Here is an 18551-nt window from a genome sequence, read left to right on the forward strand (position 1 = left end):
ATCATATCTCAGTATGTTAGGCCTCGCATATGGTCTTATTTAGATTACCCGTAAGTCGAACACTAAGACATTTTTATATCAATAATTTACATTACCAGTTTTTCATATTTCTACTAATTCTGAATGTGTTTTCGAATTCACCTGGAACAAAAGTACTCCCACCCTTCTGAATGCAGAGAAGGGCAATGAGATTGGTGAGGGGGAAAAAGGGGTGCTCTTATCAAGAAAGGCTTAAGTTCTGCAAATTGTGGCATCTGGAGACCAAGCACCTGTGAGATGATTTGATTGAGGTGTTTAAGGCTTTGAACAGATTAAGCAAGCTCAATGCTGATGGAATTCTTCGTCTTGCTCAGACCACGCACATGAGGGGTCACAAATTCAAACTGAGGCAGTATAGTTGCAGAATAGATGTGTAGTTTGCCTATAGCCAGTGGGTGGTTGATTTCTGGAACAAACTTCCATCTGTTGTTGTGGAAGTTGATAGCTTAAATAAATTCTAGCTATCAACTTAAATTCAAGCTGCACAGCTTAAATAAATTCAAGCTGTGCAGGAAAACTGGACAAACTTCAAAGTTTAGGCCTAAATGGATGTCAGATGAACTAGACATGTTGCAGAGAAGAAAAATGCATGGGATACATATAAATTAAGAGGTGACTCTGAAGCCTATGGTAGATATAAGCTGGTCTGTAATTAAGTCACAAAAGGAGGTTAGGCAAGGAAACAGATTATGAGAAATCTTTGGCAAAGGATGCAAAGAAAAACAGCAAAGAGTTCTTTACTTATGTAAACTCTGGAAAGAAGGGGGTTAATCAGATTGGTCCACTTGATATCGATAGTTCAACTGTTGATGATCCTGCTCAGGTAGCTAACAAACTGAATGAAACTTGTGCATCTACATTTACACATGAGGAGTTATTCAGGGAGGAGAATGCCAAAGGTGTATTAAACTCTGGAAGTGAGCTCAATTTTATAATAACTGAGAGAAAAGTGGAGCAGAAATTGTTGAAGATAAACATAAGAAAAGCACCTGGGGTGGATGGGATCTATCCAGTTATATTAAAGGAGGCAGCAAAGGAAGTAAACGAAGCCTTAGCCATAATTATGAGAGCTTCCTTGGACTCAGGGGAGTTACTCATGGACTGGAGATGTCCATGGGTAACTCCCCTGACAAACCTTTTTTCCACACACCTACCCGTACATTTTCTGCCATGGATCTTTCTATCAGCTCCCCTTCACTTACTTGTTTTCTACATCTTGGGGTTCATACACGCACTTTACTCCCTCTGTACAGTGCACTTCTACGCTCAAAATTAGATTATGGGTCTCAGGTATAGATGCATCTGCCAGAAATAGTCACTTCGTTGGCTTGATTCCACCCACATCCAGGCCATTCATATTGCTACTGTTGCATTCAGAACATTACTTGTCCAGAGTCTGTTTGTTGAAGCAAATTAACCATCCCTGTTGCTTCGACAAAAGCAGTTTTCTTTACAATATACCTTCAAGCTGAACTCCCTGCCAGATCACCCCACGTGGACATCCGTTTTTGAGCCATGATGGGAAAATCTCTATAGCACATCGGACCGTCAACTGTCCATTTGGTATTTGTGTTCAAGAGCTATTTGGAGAGCTTAGCATAATAATAGACAAGGTTGCTCATTCACCAAAGCAGCCCCTTCCACCCTGGCATGCTCTAATTCTATCATGTGACTTCTCCTTTAGAAACTGGATGAAGTCGGAATCACACTCCCTGCTGTCTACCTTCAGCTCTACTCACAATACCTAGCTGAACATTCTGACTTCTTGCCTGTTTATACAGATGGTTCAAAGTCAGAAGCATATGTGGGATCTGCTGCTGTCTTTTCTGACTAGTATATCTGAGCAGATTCCCTCTGAATGCAGAACTGCATGCTATTGAGTTAGCCTTGGACCACATAATAACCCGCCAACATAATCGGGTTATGATATATACCGATTCATTGAGTGCACTACAGGCTCTATCAGTGATGACACAACAACCATTCAATCTTGTCCTGGATTCAGCAGATGATTTCTCTCTCTGTGAAGGCAGATTTGACATCTGCTTCTCCTGGATCCCCAGCCACATCAGCATTACTGGAAATGATTTGGCTGATAATGCAGCCAAATCAGCAGTCTCGACAAATAATCTTGGCCTGTCAGTCCCCTATACAGACTACGGGCAGATAATCCGTAACAAGATTTATTCACAGTAGCAAGACTCTTGGCATGGGCAGATAACAAACAAACTATCAAATTAAGCCTGTAATCAAATCATGGCAGTCTAGTCTGCACAAGGATCTTAACGATCAAGTTGTTCTTGCTCTGCTCTGCATAGGACATAGCCATCTGACACATTCTTTTCTTCTGAGGGCTGATGATGCTCCTGTGTACGAGCAATGTGGCATTGTTATATCTATCAAGCATGTTTTAACAGACTGTCCAAATTTTGGAAGCACATATATTGGTTTAAGCCATCTGACTGAACCTTATACACTCAGTCAGATTTTATCTGACAATGACTGTGTGTCAGTAGGTTTTAACTTTTTACGTGCTATTAATATGTATAGATGTATATAAAATAGGAAGAGTATATTTTTACCCTTTTACCCTTTTATCTGACAATGACTGTGTGTCAGCAGGTTTTAACTTTTTACGTGCTATTAATATGTATAGATGTATATAAAATAGGAAGAGTATATTTTTACCCTTTTACCCTTTTATCTGACAATGACTGTGTGTCAGCAGGTTTTAACTTTTTACGTGCTATTAATATGTATAGACGTATATAAAATAGGAAGAGTATATTTTTACCCTTATTATTTACACTATGTATATAAAGTGCTTAGCATCATAATACACAGCCATTTCTGAATAAACAGAAAATTTTTAAGGTGGCATCGTTTTAGGTTATATCTCATATTGTGAATACCTTCACAACGAGTTGCCATGATATTGCACTACTTCGAATAAGTAACGCTTCACCTAAGGAGAAGACTAGTGTTACTTATTCTCAGATAGGTACCACCACCCAGACAGCACTGTTTCAGGGCTATTTGGCCCTTCGTCAGTGAGTGGGTAGGTACCCAAGTGATGCAATGATGGCAAAAACAGTTATGAAGTATAACTCCACAATATGAGAGATGCCTGATGGTGTATGATGTATTTAGACTAAGGCGCATTTAGGGCTAGAGCCTCAAGCTGCGAACAAATTTAGACTATGTATATAAAGTGCTTAGCATCATAATACACAGCCATTTCTGAATAAACAGAAAATTTTTAAGGTGGCATCGTTTTAGGTTATATCTCATATTGTGAATACCTTCACAACGAGTTGCCATGATATTGCACTACTTCGAATAAGTAACGCTTCACCTAAGGAGAAGACTAGTGTTACTTATTCTCAGATAGGTACCACCACCCAGACAGCACTGTTTCAGGGCTATTTGGCCCTTCGTCAGTGAGTGGGTAGGTACCCAAGTGATGCAATGATGGCAAAAACAGTTATGAAGTATAACTCCACAATATGAGTGATGCCTGATGGTGTATGATGTATTTAGACTAAGGCGCATTTAGGGCTAGAGCCTCAAGCTGCGAACAAATTTAGACTATGTATATAAAGTGCTTAGCATCATAATACACAGCCATTTCTGAATAAACAGAAAATTTTTAAGGTGGCATCGTTTTAGGTTATATCTCATATTGTGAATACCTTCACAACGAGTTGCCATGATATTGCACTACTTCGAATAAGTAACGCTTCACCTAAGGAGAAGACTAGTGTTACTTATTCTCAGATAGGTACCACCACCCAGACAGCACTGTTTCAGGGCTATTTGGCCCTTCGTCAGTGAGTGGGTAGGTACCCAAGTGATGCAATGATGGCAAAAACAGTTATGAAGTATAACTCCACAATATGAGAGATGCCTGATGGTGTATGATGTATTTAGACTAAGGCGCATTTAGGGCTAGAGCCTCAAGCTGCGAACAAATTTAGACTATGTATATAAAGTGCTTAGCATCATAATACACAGCCATTTCTGAATAAACAGAAAATTTTTAAGGTGGCATCGTTTTAGGTTATATCTCATATTGTGAATACCTTCACAACGAGTTGCCATGATATTGCACTACTTCGAATAAGTAACGCTTCACCTAAGGAGAAGACTAGTGTTACTTATTCTCAGATAGGTACCACCACCCAGACAGCACTGTTTCAGGGCTATTTGGCCCTTCGTCAGTGAGTGGGTAGGATGAGAATAAGTAACACTAGTCTTCTCCTTAGGTGAAGCGTTACTTATTCGAAGTAGTGCAATATCATGGCAACTCGTTGTGAAGGTATTCACAATATGAGATATAACCTAAAACGATGCCACCTTAAAAATTTTCTGTTTATTCAGAAATGGCTGTGTATTATGATGCTAAGCACTTTATATACATAGTCTAAATTTGTTCGCAGCCTGAGGCTCTAGCCCTAAATGCGCCTTAGTCTAAATACATCATACACCATCAGGCATCTCTCATATTGTGGAGTTATACTTCATAACTGTTTTTGCCATCATTGCATCACTTGGGTACCTACCCACTCACTGACGAAGGGCCAAATAGCCCTGAAACAGTGCTGTCTGGGTGGTGGTACCTATCTGAGAATAAGTAACACTAGTCTTCTCCTTAGGTGAAGCGTTACTTATTCGAAGTAGTGCAATATCATGGCAACTCGTTGTGAAGGTATTCACAATATGAGATATAACCTAAAACGATGCCACCTTAAAAATTTTCTGTTTATTCAGAAATGGCTGTGTATTATGATGCTAAGCACTTTATATACATAGTCTAAATTTGTTCGCAGCTTGAGGCTCTAGCCCTAAATGCGCCTTAGCCTTATTATTTACTTATTTATACATATACATATACACATACAACTTTTGACGAGGTAACCTTTTTAATAGGTTACCAAACTCTCAATATTTTTTTTGTAAATTTAAATTATTCCTGGCACGTTATAACCTCTGATGTTTTTGTGCCATAAAAACAAAAAAAAAAATCAATCAATCACTATCTGTCCCATTGAAAATGGGACATATGGTCAGCCTAATCATATGCCACTATTAATGCTAAGTTAGTTGCCAGGTAGGGAAATGGGGAAATGGTATTAAAAAAAAAAAATCTGTAACAGTTATTATAAAGAAAACTCTCTTCCTTGTGTTATTATGATTTGAAAACACTTGCTTATTTTGCTTGTTAGTTTTAAATTTATCTGATGCCAGCTTCCCAAAGTAGATATGAAGGTCCATTGATAATTAAACTGTGAGAAAATTGAAAGCTTTTAAAGTTATTAAGTAATTAACTTTATCTATATGTTAAATTAATTATAAATGATAAAATTAATTATTACCAGTGCATTGAAGAAACACACATTGAAACCCACTATAGATGATAAATTACTAGTCCTTCCTGAGTTATGAACTTCTCTTGTTGAAGCAAATTAGGTTTATAATCATTATGCATGTGAATACAGCTCCATAAGAGAAACTGTATAATGTTTTCACAAATGAAAACAACCTTTGAATATTTATTTTTGCCTCTGTGAAATACAAGTGGGAAAAATCCTGTTAGTAGTTTAGTATGTGTGCTAACTACATTTTACTGTACCTTTATTAAAAGTCATGCCAAATCTTGGCATGACTTTCGATACACAGATCACAATGATTGTAAAACAGAATTGTTATTTCAAACTTGCAGCCATTAGGTCAACCAGTAAAATACTGGTCACCAAGCAGGATTCCTTATTTGCCAGTTGTGGTAATGGGGTTTGTTGAACTTGGTCATCTGGCATTTAGCAAACTTCTATGCTCATTTTGTTTTCTTAGGTGTTTATATCACAATAGAACAAGGGTTCCCAACCTTTTTTTGCTTGTGGACCCCCCCCCCCCCGAGTCCTAACTTTACGTATGTGGATCCCCATATACGCTGTATTCCTAAATAAAATATTTATTTGTAAGTTAGTAAAAGCTAATAATTAAGCAATTCCAATATAATATAAAAAATGTAAATTACAAATTTTGAAAATTTTAATTGATAAAACTGAAACATATTTTTACTTGTAATGACAGAATTAGTAAAAAAAAAATTTAAAAAAATACTATTTCAAACAACATATATAAATTTATTCCTAAGGCTATTAAATAGGATCCCATTAAATAGGCCCTACCAATGATATTCTTGTGGCTGATGTTTTGATATTAGCATTTTAATATCTGGCTCCAATTTTGTGAGTCAGACGAAGATCACCTCTTTTTACTATATCAAGTCGATTACGATTTTTTGTTAACAATTGTGTTACACGACTAAAGCCAGATTCCACAAGTTAAGATGATGGGAAAACAATGACATACATTTTAGCTTTCTCCCATAAAAGCAGATATTTACATGCAATGTCACTATTCTTCCATACATCATGCTTTCCTTTTTTGAATAGACTTCGGACTGTCTCATCAGACTGCAATTCAACAAGTTCCTCTTGTAAATCAATTTCAACCTCAGCAACATTTACCTCAAATGGAATCGGCACCCAATCTGGGATGTCCAGTTCTAGTGTAGGTCCTTGAACCGAACTTGCATGTCTTCATAATTTTTTTTTTAAATGATCAACATACACAACCATCATCTTTTAAATCACTGCTAACTGAAGCAAGGTTTGGAAACTGGTCAAACGCATGACGTGAGATATTAAGACTGTACAATTTGAGTTTTCCTAGGAATGCATTAATGGCATACATTTTTTTAATGGTTTCTTTGCTAGATATTAAATCACGATTATGTCCTTGCTGCAGCTTATTAAGAGAATTCAGTTTTTCAAACACATCTGAGAGGTAAAATATGTCTGTTTTCATGGCAACCAACTGTTTTCCAATCTTCTCGTTTAGAAATGATACCATACTGTCCCAAAGGACGACGAAGACAATTGTCTTTAGACAACCATCACACCTCTGTATGCAGTACAAGACGGTCAAGTCCTTCTTCATTTTCATCACAAAATTTGCGAAAGAGACGATCTTGAAGAGCATTAGGCTTAATGAGGTTGACAGCTTTTATTACAAGAGTTAAGGCTTCATGAAGACGTCCACTCAATCTCTTTGCCACCAGATGTTGGCGGTGAATCAAGCAGTGTATGCAAAATACTTTTGGCAATGCATTTTTTAAATGAGTGATAAACCCTCAATACCTACCGACCATGGAAGGAGCGCCATCAGTATCACAAGCCATTAAATTTTCGAGTGGAATATTTTTTCTCTAAAATAAGACTGGACTTCCTTAAATATTGTTTCACCTTTAGTATCTGTTTTGAGGAATCTTGCAAAAAGCATTTCCGCTCTGAGTTGATTATCATCCATACATTTTACATATGCCAATAAAAGTGCTTCATTGCCCATCAAAGTTGATTCATCGAGTTGCATTGCAAACTGTTTCACATAATTGAGCAATAAGTTGATTTTTTACATCTTCAGACATTTCATCAATGCGTCTGGATATTGTGTTATTGCTCAAAGGAAGGTTATTGGTAATTTCACATGCATTTTTGTTTAACATTGTTGAAATTACAACTGATATCGAAGGCAAGATGACAGTTTCACCAATGCTGTGTGGCTTTCCAGATTTTGCTATTATTTTGCTGATTTCATATGATGCTAATAAACTGCTATCTTTATTGCTTGCTTGTATACTAAAAATCTGATCCAATTTGTTTCTTCCTTGAAAATTGTCTCGTAGTTTTCGGAAATACTCCACTGATTTATTTTTCTTTTCGCTGTGCCTTGTCTCCAAACGGTGACGAAGCTTACTTGGTTTCATGCTATCATTAGACAGCACAGTCATACATATAAGACACATTGGTTTTGTGATATTCTCTGGTGATTCAATAAAACCGTACGACAGATATTCAGTCAAATATTGTCTTGTTTTCTCCTTTGCATGAGCCATGGGTAATCTGAAAACAATAATAATATTATTAACCTCAAATATTTAGTGTTGGAAATGCTTGTAGGTACTAATGGAAATATAGTTCACTAGAACAATAACGTTCAATAATACAAACAATAGATTTCACCACCATTGGTGAAATTCTTCTTCGAGAATTTTCTATGGAAAGAAATTTTTTTTTGCTTCAACTAAAGAAGGTTCCAGAAAATATGAGTATCTTCTAACTGCGAATTTCTGGACTTTTCTGTGACATTAGTTTATTTTATTATTATTATTTTTATTTAACAAATTATTTTATTTATAATATTTTATCATGAACCCCTTAGCTCATATTATGAACCCCCGAAATAAATTTTTTTTTCTTGTGGACCCCCTCAAAGCTTCCGTGGACCCCGGTTGGGAAACGCTGCACTAGAACAACTCAACATTATAGTTACTTCTTCAAATGCTTTGACATCCATATTAGTTGGATGTACTGTTTAAAAAAATCTGTGTTCTTCTTTACCCAAAGCATGTCTCCTCCTCATCCTGCTATCTTCTCTCTCTCTCTCTCTACACACACACACACACACACACACACACACACACACACACACACACACACACTGTACTATCCACATTCCCTGTGTCAGAGTGGCACTTTTAATTTATTTATTAGAATTGCCCTTATTGGCATTCTTGACTGAGTATTTAGCACTGACAGTCCATTTTGTTTATGGTTGGCTTACAAAATGGAATTGCCATTCAACTAACTGTATTTTAATCATAATCTGCATTTTAATCATCAAGCATAAAGGATTTTAAGCCATTCGAAAATATATTTGTATAAATATAGTTTGTAGTTTGTTTATGCCTTATGCTCTTTCTTAACACAGTGGTAAGTTTTCTTTATTCTTAAGAATTTCACACAGTTCATTGCCACATAAATTCATATTTTTTGTTTATTCAGGCACAAAAAATTACAGTAAAAGAAAATAAAGATATTTCCTTAGATATTATAAAAATTTTTTATGTTCTTTTGTTCAGATGAAAACAGTTAGTGTAGCACTTGTGTTGTGCTTGAATGTGGGAGTGGATCCACCAGATGTGGTCAAGACCCAGCCATGTGCTCGACTGGAATGTTGGATTGGTAAATATTTTTTATTTGTTTTTTTATTATTATTTTTTTTTTTAGAAGAGAACTCATTTACATAGTTCAATGCAGGTTTTTGTAAACCAGTGGTCCTTTACTTTTTTTTGCAGGATATAAGCTTCAGGCTAAGAAAGCTCATATTGCTAAGATAAAGAAAGCCAACACGAGAACCATGGGAAACTTACTGGACAAACTTGTTTCCCGCTACAGTTTCTCCCTGCATTCTCAGTAAACAGATGGTGCGTGTTATCAGTAGAAGTTGATAATGATGTATTGATTAGTTTTTTTCTTATTATTAAAAGCAGATTATTGGAGTTCATGAGTGGGCTGAGATTTATTTACGGGTACACCCTCCAGACTGCTTCAGTCTTAGTGTGTTTATTCCACCTTCCTGCTGTTTTAACCTGATAGGAAAACAACAACTACTGCCACTACCCACTACATGCACCGTCTGTAGAAGTCGTTTTCCTATTTTAAAACAACAGGAAGGGCGGATAAACACCCTAAGACTGAGGCAATCTGGAGGGTGTACCTATAAGCAAATTTCAGCCAAGAAGCAAATGCATTACATTTATGAACTCCAATAATCTGCTGTTAATAATGAGAAAAACTAATCAATACATTTTTATCACTACTGCTCCCACTACCGATAACATGCACCATCTGTTTACTGAGAATGCAGGGAGAAGCTGCGGTAGCGGGAAATGAGTTTGTCCGATAAGTTTGGCATGATTCTTGTGTTTGCTTTCTTTACCTTCGCTGCTCATATTAGTGATGTCTATACTAAATAAATCCAAATTACCATTATTTTTCGAAACAACAAGGTTACCGAGAGTGAATATAGAAAGGATCATAAAAGCAAACTGAAGGACTGCCCTGTCTAAGATACATATGCAAAGAATAAAACCAATATACCCCCCCCCCCCACAAATTGTATTTTCTTCTATTGAGGATAACAAGGAAGACCTGAACGTATTGAGTGCTGAACATGGAATGTCACTTGGGAATCTGAAATGTTTTAGGAAAAAAAAAAAAAAAAAAAGAGCCGACCGGGGCTAGCCAGGTAGGTAAAGTGCCTGCCTGGCAACCCAAAGGTCGCGGGTTCGATTCCTGCCTCGGGCTTGGATCACAGTAAAAAAATGCTAAAACTTTGGGAGGTGTATTATGGCCATAGAAGCTGATGTGCCAATAACTAACAAGGAAAAAAAAATAAAAAAAAGTAAAAAAAAAGAATTTTATCATTAAGTTGTAAACTGATTAAAATCTTATTAGAATTTCAATCTTTTTCATGTTTATGGAAATAATTAATTTCAATCTTTTCTCATCTTTCTGTTGTTTTGCGTGACAACAGTGCTAGAGTTGGGATGAAGTGTATGATTGCTATTCTTTTTTTTTATTTTTACCTTTTACTGATTTAAATTTCCTGATTGTAATATTTTCTCCAGATGCAATACTGAAAAAAATTCTTGGAGGAATGAAACCTCGTATACCCCCAATATAGTGGTTACACCACTTTTTTTTTTTTTTTTTTTTATGAAAACCCCAAACACGAGAGGTATTGGAACCTATAGTACTTAGGAAAGTGCTTGGGTTGAAGGTCGAGAAGATGAAATAAGATATTTGTTGACATTAGACTTGAACTTCTGTAGACTAATTTTCAGGAAACATATATGAAGGAAGATTGTTCCAGAAAACGGCAGTTGAATGAATAAATGAAGAAGATGAAAAGTTGATTCTGTGAGTTTGAAGTTGGACAATAAATGGATGTTGGCTGGTGGCGGCATGTGTTTGGACAGTTTTGAAAGCGAGAGCAGGAATTATAGAAGCCAATTCAGAAGAACAGTGCCCATGGAAGTATCTGTAGAAAAGGCATGCAGCAGAAACAGTATGTCTATGAGACAATGAGTGGAGAGACTGTTAGAGATGAGCCGTTAATTAACTTAACTGCCCTCTTCTGAATGGAATCTAGGAGCCTGAGAGAGGTTTTGGGGGCACTGCCTTAAATGTGGGAACAAATTCAATGTTACGGTGAATTTGTGATTTGTTCAGAGTGAACAGCTGTTTGAACAGATGAGTGAAAGAGAAAACCAAGTTTTTTATATGCAGAAGAAGCAATATTTGTAATGTGCTTGTGCCAAGAGAGATTAGAAGTCAGGGTATTCCCCAAAAGAGATATCATTTTGCCTAGAAATCGGAGTGTCACCAAAGATAAGCATAGGAGCAGAAGAATCCTTTTTGTGGGATATAAGATAAGACCGAGTTTTAGAAGGATTGAAATCAACTGAGTTGTCTTTGCCCCACTAGAGAATTACCTGGAGATCGGCATTTAAGAAATTGGTTGTGGATATTTGAGAAGTTGAAGCTGATTGAGTAGGGCAAGGTTGCTCAAAATGGAATGCAATGTGCTATCATCGACAAAACTATGGATAGGATTTCCAGTCAACGGAAGAAGGTCATTAATATACAAGAGGAAAAAAGTGCGGGAAAGAACTGAACCTTGGGGAACACCGGCATTAGTGGAGAAGTTAGAAGACCAACAGACATCTACCATCACCCTTAGTGAGCGATCAGAGAGAAAAGTGGATAACCAATTACAAAAACCAGTTGGCAAACCTTAAGATTGAAGCTTGTTTTGAAGACCTTTATGCCAAACACGATCAAAAGCCTTTGAGATGTCAAGAGCAATTGCTTGAGTTTCACCAAACTTTTCCATTGAATTGTCCAGAAATGAGTAACGTATGCCAGAATATCACCAGTGGATCGACACTGACAGAAAACGTACTGGCGATCGTTGGTCAGAAGGAAGGTTTCTAGGTAGTTTAAGAGGTGGCGGTTAATTGATTTCTCCATTACTTTAGAAAGAGTAGAAGGAATTGCAGTGGGACGATAATTGGATGGGAGGGATTTGTCACCCTTTTTAGGAACTGGCTGGATATGAGCAAATATCCAAGTAGAAGGAAAAAGCACCTTTGGAATAAGAAAGTGAAAAAAGAACAGGAAAGAACAGGACTAAGTTCAGGAGCACAGGTTTTGAGAACAAGTGGAGAAATACCATCGGAACCTGGAGCTTTCTTAGCATCAAGGTTCGTCAAAATCCTTCTGACATCCTTTTGACGGAATACAACAGGAGGCATTGAATGGAGTGTGTTGGGAATAGTGGGAGGTGTTTTACCAAGATCATTAATACGTGAGTTGGAAGAAAAATGGGATGCTAGCAGGTCATCTTTATCCTTGGCCGAAGTGACAACAGAACCATCTGGTTTTGACAGAGGTGTGGGCAGAGATGGGCAAAAGTTGTGGCCAATAGCTTTGGCAAGAGACCAGAATGTTCGGCTACCATTAGGCAAGAAGCAAGTTTTCTACTCTTAGCCTGTTCAAAATCTAGTTTGGACTGCTTAATAACTGCTTTACAATTGTTGCGAGCTTTGGTGTAGGCAGAAAATGAAACTGAAGAATTGGAAACAAGCCAATTATGATTTGCAATGTTCTTTTCTTGAACAGCCTTAGCACGTTTATGGAAAACCAAGGTTGGTTTTCCAATAAACCGAGATTTTAAAGTGGAGTATGGAATAAAGGATTCCATTCCTACAAGAATAATTTCACTGAAACGATTTGAGAAAATGTTGACATCAGAAGTTTTGAAACAGTAATCCAACCAAGGAAAAGAAGAAAAGAAATCTCGCAGGTCATCCCATTTTGCATTCTTGTAATGCCAAACAATATGAGGTTGGGAATAGCCATGAGATAAAGGGTCCATTGGAGAAGAGACAATCACCAAGTTGTGATCTGAGGTACCTAAAGGACAGGGCGCCTGCGTAGCCAGGTGAGCAGGAGCAGCAGTGCGTAGCACATTCTTCTTGATTAGACCGGGATTTGAGCCCGTGGCCACCAAATACGGAGGATGCGGAAAGGTCGAGGAATGACCACCGCATATCCCCGGAGCAATATGGCCTTAGTTGCTAATGCTCCTAAAAACTAAATAACAAACAAACAAACAACAACAAACAGCCTAAAGGACCACTCACTTCTACTGTGTACTTAGAAGGCTTGTTTGCAAGAAAAAGGTTAAGCGTGTTGCCTGTATGGTTTGGGTTGTCCGGTATTGTTGTAGGTAAATGAACAATCTGTAATAATTATCATTAGTAACAATCATTAGTAATTGGAAAAGCCTCAGCATCTCGACCAGGTGGGTTGATGTGACTAGAAGACGGAAGCCAGCTGGAGTTGTGAACATTAAAATCACCAAGGAAATTACCTCACTGTTAGGAAAGTTGGACTGGAGAAAGTCAAGTTGCAGAGAGAAGTCAGAGCTCCAAGTGATTAGTGGAGTTGGAGAACAGTAGAGACAACAGATGATTTTTACACAATGAGGTAGAATGATTTTAAGCCAGAGAAGATCGAAAAGAGCAGATTCCAAATTACCAAGTCTCTGACAGGGAATATCGGAAAGGACATATGCACAAGTACCACCTTTGAGGCAAAAGAAATCATACAACGAATAATTTGGGCAATTGAGATTAGCAGTTGTTGAATCAACCGATAATGAGATTCTGTCAGAAAAAGTACATGAGGTTTGGCAGACTGCAAGTGGAAATGGACGTTGTTGAGATTAGAATTGAGACCAGGTATATTTGTGAAATGAACTAGGAAGTGTTTGGGAGGTTTAGATCTTTTCACAGATAAGCTTACTCTATTAGTTTTACAATTCATGGTGTATTCAATAGTAGAAAAAGTGGGGGGGGGGACATGCTGTATGAAGTAATGAAATTTGTGGATATGGCGTATACACATGGTAAAAATATACCCAGATCCTTGAGATAACGTGGCCTCAACAATGCCCTCCGCATAAACAGTACTCGGACTCCCTCCAGTCACTATCTGGCAGAATAGAGGTAGCAAGATTATACACTAGCTGATCCGGAAGCCTCCTAAATAATTACCAGTAGGTTTGGTCTGGTGTACTAGTCTGGTGTAGCGAACAATGTTTTAGAGCTGTACCCTCGAAATGTAAGGAAGATTGGATCTCGCCATGATGTTCATCATAACTTCAAAAGTCATCAATCATACTTCATGAAAAAAGAGATGGGGAAGGGTTGATCGGAACTTAGCTCTGGAGACTAAACATGGGTTCCACCACTTCAAGTAGCCGACCGGGCTAGCCGAGTGGGTAAAGTACCTGCCCGGCAACCCAAAGGTCGCGGGTTCGATTCCCGCCTCGGGCTTGGATCAAAGTACTGCAAAAACCTTGGGAGGTGCAATATGGCCACAGAAGCCGATGCGCCAACAACTACCAAATCAAAATCAATCAACCACCACTTCAAGCCTCCAATAAGCAGTGGTGGTATTGCACTAGTTGATGAGAGTCATCTACCACCTAGTATTGCCTGGTAACACAGAGGGGGGCGGCATTCCTCCATGTAGTGTGGGTGCCACACCTCGACCCCTGCTTATGTTGGTTCACTTGATCACCATTTGAAAAGACTGGGATGATTTATTCTTGTCTTTAATGGGAACTTCTAAAGGACTTTTCATGGGAATGGCTAAGTTACTCATTCTTAAATTGGTAAGTACTTTGCCCATTCTTGAGCAGAATTGCAGGTTTTCTTCTGAGAATCTTGTGTTTCTTCTCATAAAACAGGCAAACCAAACATTGAATACATACAGTTTACAAACACAATATGACTATTCCTTATTGTCATAATGGTGGTAAAATGCCTCACAGCACTTTACCGAAAACAACTCAACTCAGAAACTCTTGTTTCTTAACCTTGTTTTCCAACAATGTGCTAATACTGTTTGGAATGAGAATAAATGGTTTGTGGTTTGTTTTGAAATCCTGGTTTTACTTTATTCCTATATACTTGCAAAAGTTATAAGTGAACCTCATTATGAAGAATTGAAGTGTAGAAATCCTGCACCTTGTCTGAATGGCAGGTAATCTTTTGGTCCTTTATGAAAGCCTTAATCTACAATTTTTATCCATCCTTATTTATATCCTGATGGATCCTTTGCAACTTCATCTAAAGGTCAAGTTGACCTACCGGTATCCCACCTACCCTTTTAATTATTACAATGGCTAGAAATTTCCTGCTGCATTGAAGTTTGCACAGTCCATAGAGGATCTCATATTATGTAATGTGTACTTAGATGAATTTTTATTCTTTAGAAGCTTAAGTAGTTGATCCTTTAATTTCCAAAGTAATAGAAATTCCAAAGTTTTATCTTGTTAATTAATTTTGTTGGTGTGAAGATCTTCTGAGCTCATTCTGTGATATATCTTCTTCCTTTTACATTTGAGTAGCCATTTCTCTATCTGGTTGCTTACTCCTTGTGATAGTAAATAGTTCTCTGGTTTCAACCTTCTCAGTCAAGAATACTTCACAGTCATGTGGAGATATGGAGAAATATGTGAGTTAATCTGGCATTGCATTATCTTCTAACAAATGGTATTTTCCTGAAGAGAAGTACGGTATAATATATTGCTATTTATTTACAATATACACTGATGAGCCAAAACATTATGACCACCTACCTAATATGATGTTGGTCCTCCCTGTGCAGCCAAAACAGCTCATACTCGGCACTACAAGATTTCTAAATGTCTTGTTGTATCTGGTACCAACACGTAACCAGCAGATCCTTTAACTCCTGTAAGGTCTGTGGTTGAGACGCCACAGATCGGAGTTGCTGTTCCAATGCAAATCACAGATGCTCAATGGGATTGACGTCTGGAGAATTTGGAGACCAGGGCAATACCTGGAAGTCTTCCTCATGTTCTGCGAACCAGTCTTGGGTGGTGTGGCATGGCACATTATCCTGCAGAAAAACGGCACCACCAGAGGGGAAAGCCGTTACTATGAAAGGGTGTACCTGGTCAGCAATGATGTTAAGGTAGGTGGTAGACGTCAGAGTGCCCGGCACATGGATGACTGGACCCAGGGTATCCCATGCAGGTACTGTCACTGGTAAACCCTGGTTAGCATGGGCACTCGGAGTGCAGATTACTGCCGTCACCAGCATTCCAATTACTGGCGAGTTGCACCACAGTTGCCCTACTATTGCCACGTACCATCTGGGAGAGCCTTCACTCACCTTGAGCATCGATGGGCCGTGGTCATCCGACACCTCGCCAGCGGTTTGTGGGTTTTCCCTCCTTGGACCATTTTCGGTAGGTACTAACCACGGCTGACCGTGAGTATGCCACCAGCTGTGCTGTTTAGGCTATGCTCTGATCCAGTCGTCTGGCCATTACAATTTGGCTTTTGTCAAACTCGCTTAAGTCCGCTGCCCTCCCCATCTAAAAAACAAGAGTAACACTGATTAACGGAGCTCAGTGTCAGGTGTTTTTTTATACCATGTCCTGACCAGCATGCGTGCTGTAGTTCACCTGCAGTTGCTTCGATTTGCATAAAGACTCACTGGTCATAATGTTTTGGCTCATTGGTGTAGTCTCACCACTCTGACAGCTGTTCTAGTGCTACTGCTATCTCATCAGAGATCAGGAAGGTTTTCCAGTAGGCACAAATTGGCAAAAGATGAAGTGACTGAGGGATGCTTTGTGGTGCCTGAAATTTGCTGCTGCTTTTTGTGACTATTGGTGTGATGTTGATGATCCTCATTGGAAAATCTTCTCTTCTTACTGCATTGTAACACACTCACAGTGTGTTACAATGCAGTAACACACTCAGTGGTGGAAAACAAAAAAGACCAACACAAAGTTCTCTGAGCAGTGCACAGGTTGCTAGAACAGCTTATAGAGTTCTGTCAGTAATTGTGCCTGCAGGATCAAGAAGATTATTATCCCATTGTGTAAGGCAGTGATTAGGCTGCACCTTGAGTACTGCATACAGATCCGGAGACATCATTTTAGGAAAGATGTTACTAACCACTGGAGGGGGGGGGATGTAAACTGAAAAAGGATGGCTGCGTGATAGATGTGCAAAAATATGTTTTCAGCCAGAGAGTAAATGATTCCACAAACTTCCATCTGGTGTTATAAAAGTGGATAGGTTGAACAAATTTAAGGAAGGATTAGACAAATAATATTAAAGGGAATGGACAGATGGTGGGTTTTTTTTTATGATGCTTTATAAGCTTATAAAAAGGTAAAGAGCAGCCATTATCAACTCAACCCACTGCAGGATGGAAGCCTCCTCAACAATTCGTGCTGAGGGAAATGGACCATAATCTGCCACGCTGGTTCGGTGCGGGTTGGCAGATCGACCGTATCCAGCAGTCAGGGGCTTGAACCCCGGTCTACTCAAAGATGTGTGCTACTGCATTCCCGCTCCTGACCATTCGGCTACGGAGGCCCTTATAAGCTTATATCCTTGCATTATTTGCCACTACTGGTAATATGTTCACTCTTTCCATGGATTCTTGTAAATCCTTTTGTAAGCTGCATATATGATATATTTTTTATTACTGTCAGTTTAATTTGAATCCATCTCTCTTGTCTTCTAAGGTGTTTTAAGAAATTTTTCTGCATAATACATGCAAAAAAATAAACTTGGAAATAAGATAGTCTTGCTTTATTCCCTTTTTACTTGAACTTATTTGTATATCATTGTTTACTCCCATTGCCCTTTGCTCCAACATAAGGTCTTTATAATTTTTATAATTGTATTTTCAGTTATTTCTTTCAAAATGCCAATTAGTTGCCATGCTTTACATTATCAAATGATTTTTTAAAATCAATTATGTAAATATAGATGTTTTGTTTGCTTTTCTCTGCACTTTTTGATTCTTCTCATTTTCCCTGTATTACTTTGTGGCTAATTCTTAAAAATACCTTCAAAACATGCAACATTAAACTTATTATTATAATCTTTGTATTATTTTATTTATTATTTTTTTTTCTTTTATCTTCTCTGGTAGTAAAGGTGGATTTTAGGCAATCTTCTGGAATTATTCTATCATATATTTTATTGAATAATTGGGTTAACACTTCTATGCCTTATTTTTACTTTTGTTATTTCTCTGCCATCTGAATATTCACTATTAATTATCACTTGATTCCCTTGATTTTTAGTCTCCATCCTTCTGTTATTTTCAAATAGTTGTTTTAATATAGTCTTCCCCGGTGGTGAGAATCAAAAATTTTAAAAACTGGTTCTCCATCACCGTACTCCCCTTTTCAAGGTAAAAAATAAAAACCAAACATAGACCAAAAGTAGCATAGCTTGCATGGCGTTCGGTGTAAAATGGCCTTTAGGGACCGGTTCAGCGAACTCAGGAAATTCTAGGAACAGGTTCGTGCCAACTGGCTAAATTTCACCACTGGTCTTCCCATAATCATTTTTTGTCCATTGTCCCTATTATTATTTTGTTGTTTCCGTCTTTTAAGTATCCAAAATGCTACCTCCTACTTTTTTCTGTCATTTGTTTTATCTTCTTGTGCATATGAAAATCATCATATTC

The 18551-nt window shown here is 38.0% G+C and overlaps 1 protein-coding gene across 2 annotated transcripts in view; it reads left to right on the forward strand.

The window, feature by feature from the left end:
- Positions 1-18551, forward strand: part of raptor (regulatory associated protein of MTOR complex 1) — a 638589-nt gene that overhangs the window by 21563 nt on the left and 598475 nt on the right. For both annotated transcript variants that reach the window (XM_090389485.1, XM_090389491.1), the window contains exon 2: positions 9026-9128. In XM_090389485.1, coding sequence (XP_090245611.1) covers positions 9026-9128 — 103 coding nt within the window. The remainder of the gene's footprint in view (positions 1-9025; positions 9129-18551) is intronic.

This window comes from Mastigoproctus giganteus, chromosome 2 (assembly GCF_048544385.1).
Source record: "Mastigoproctus giganteus isolate SK-2022 chromosome 2, ASM4854438v1, whole genome shotgun sequence".
Lineage (NCBI taxonomy): Eukaryota > Metazoa > Arthropoda > Arachnida > Uropygi > Thelyphonidae > Mastigoproctus > Mastigoproctus giganteus.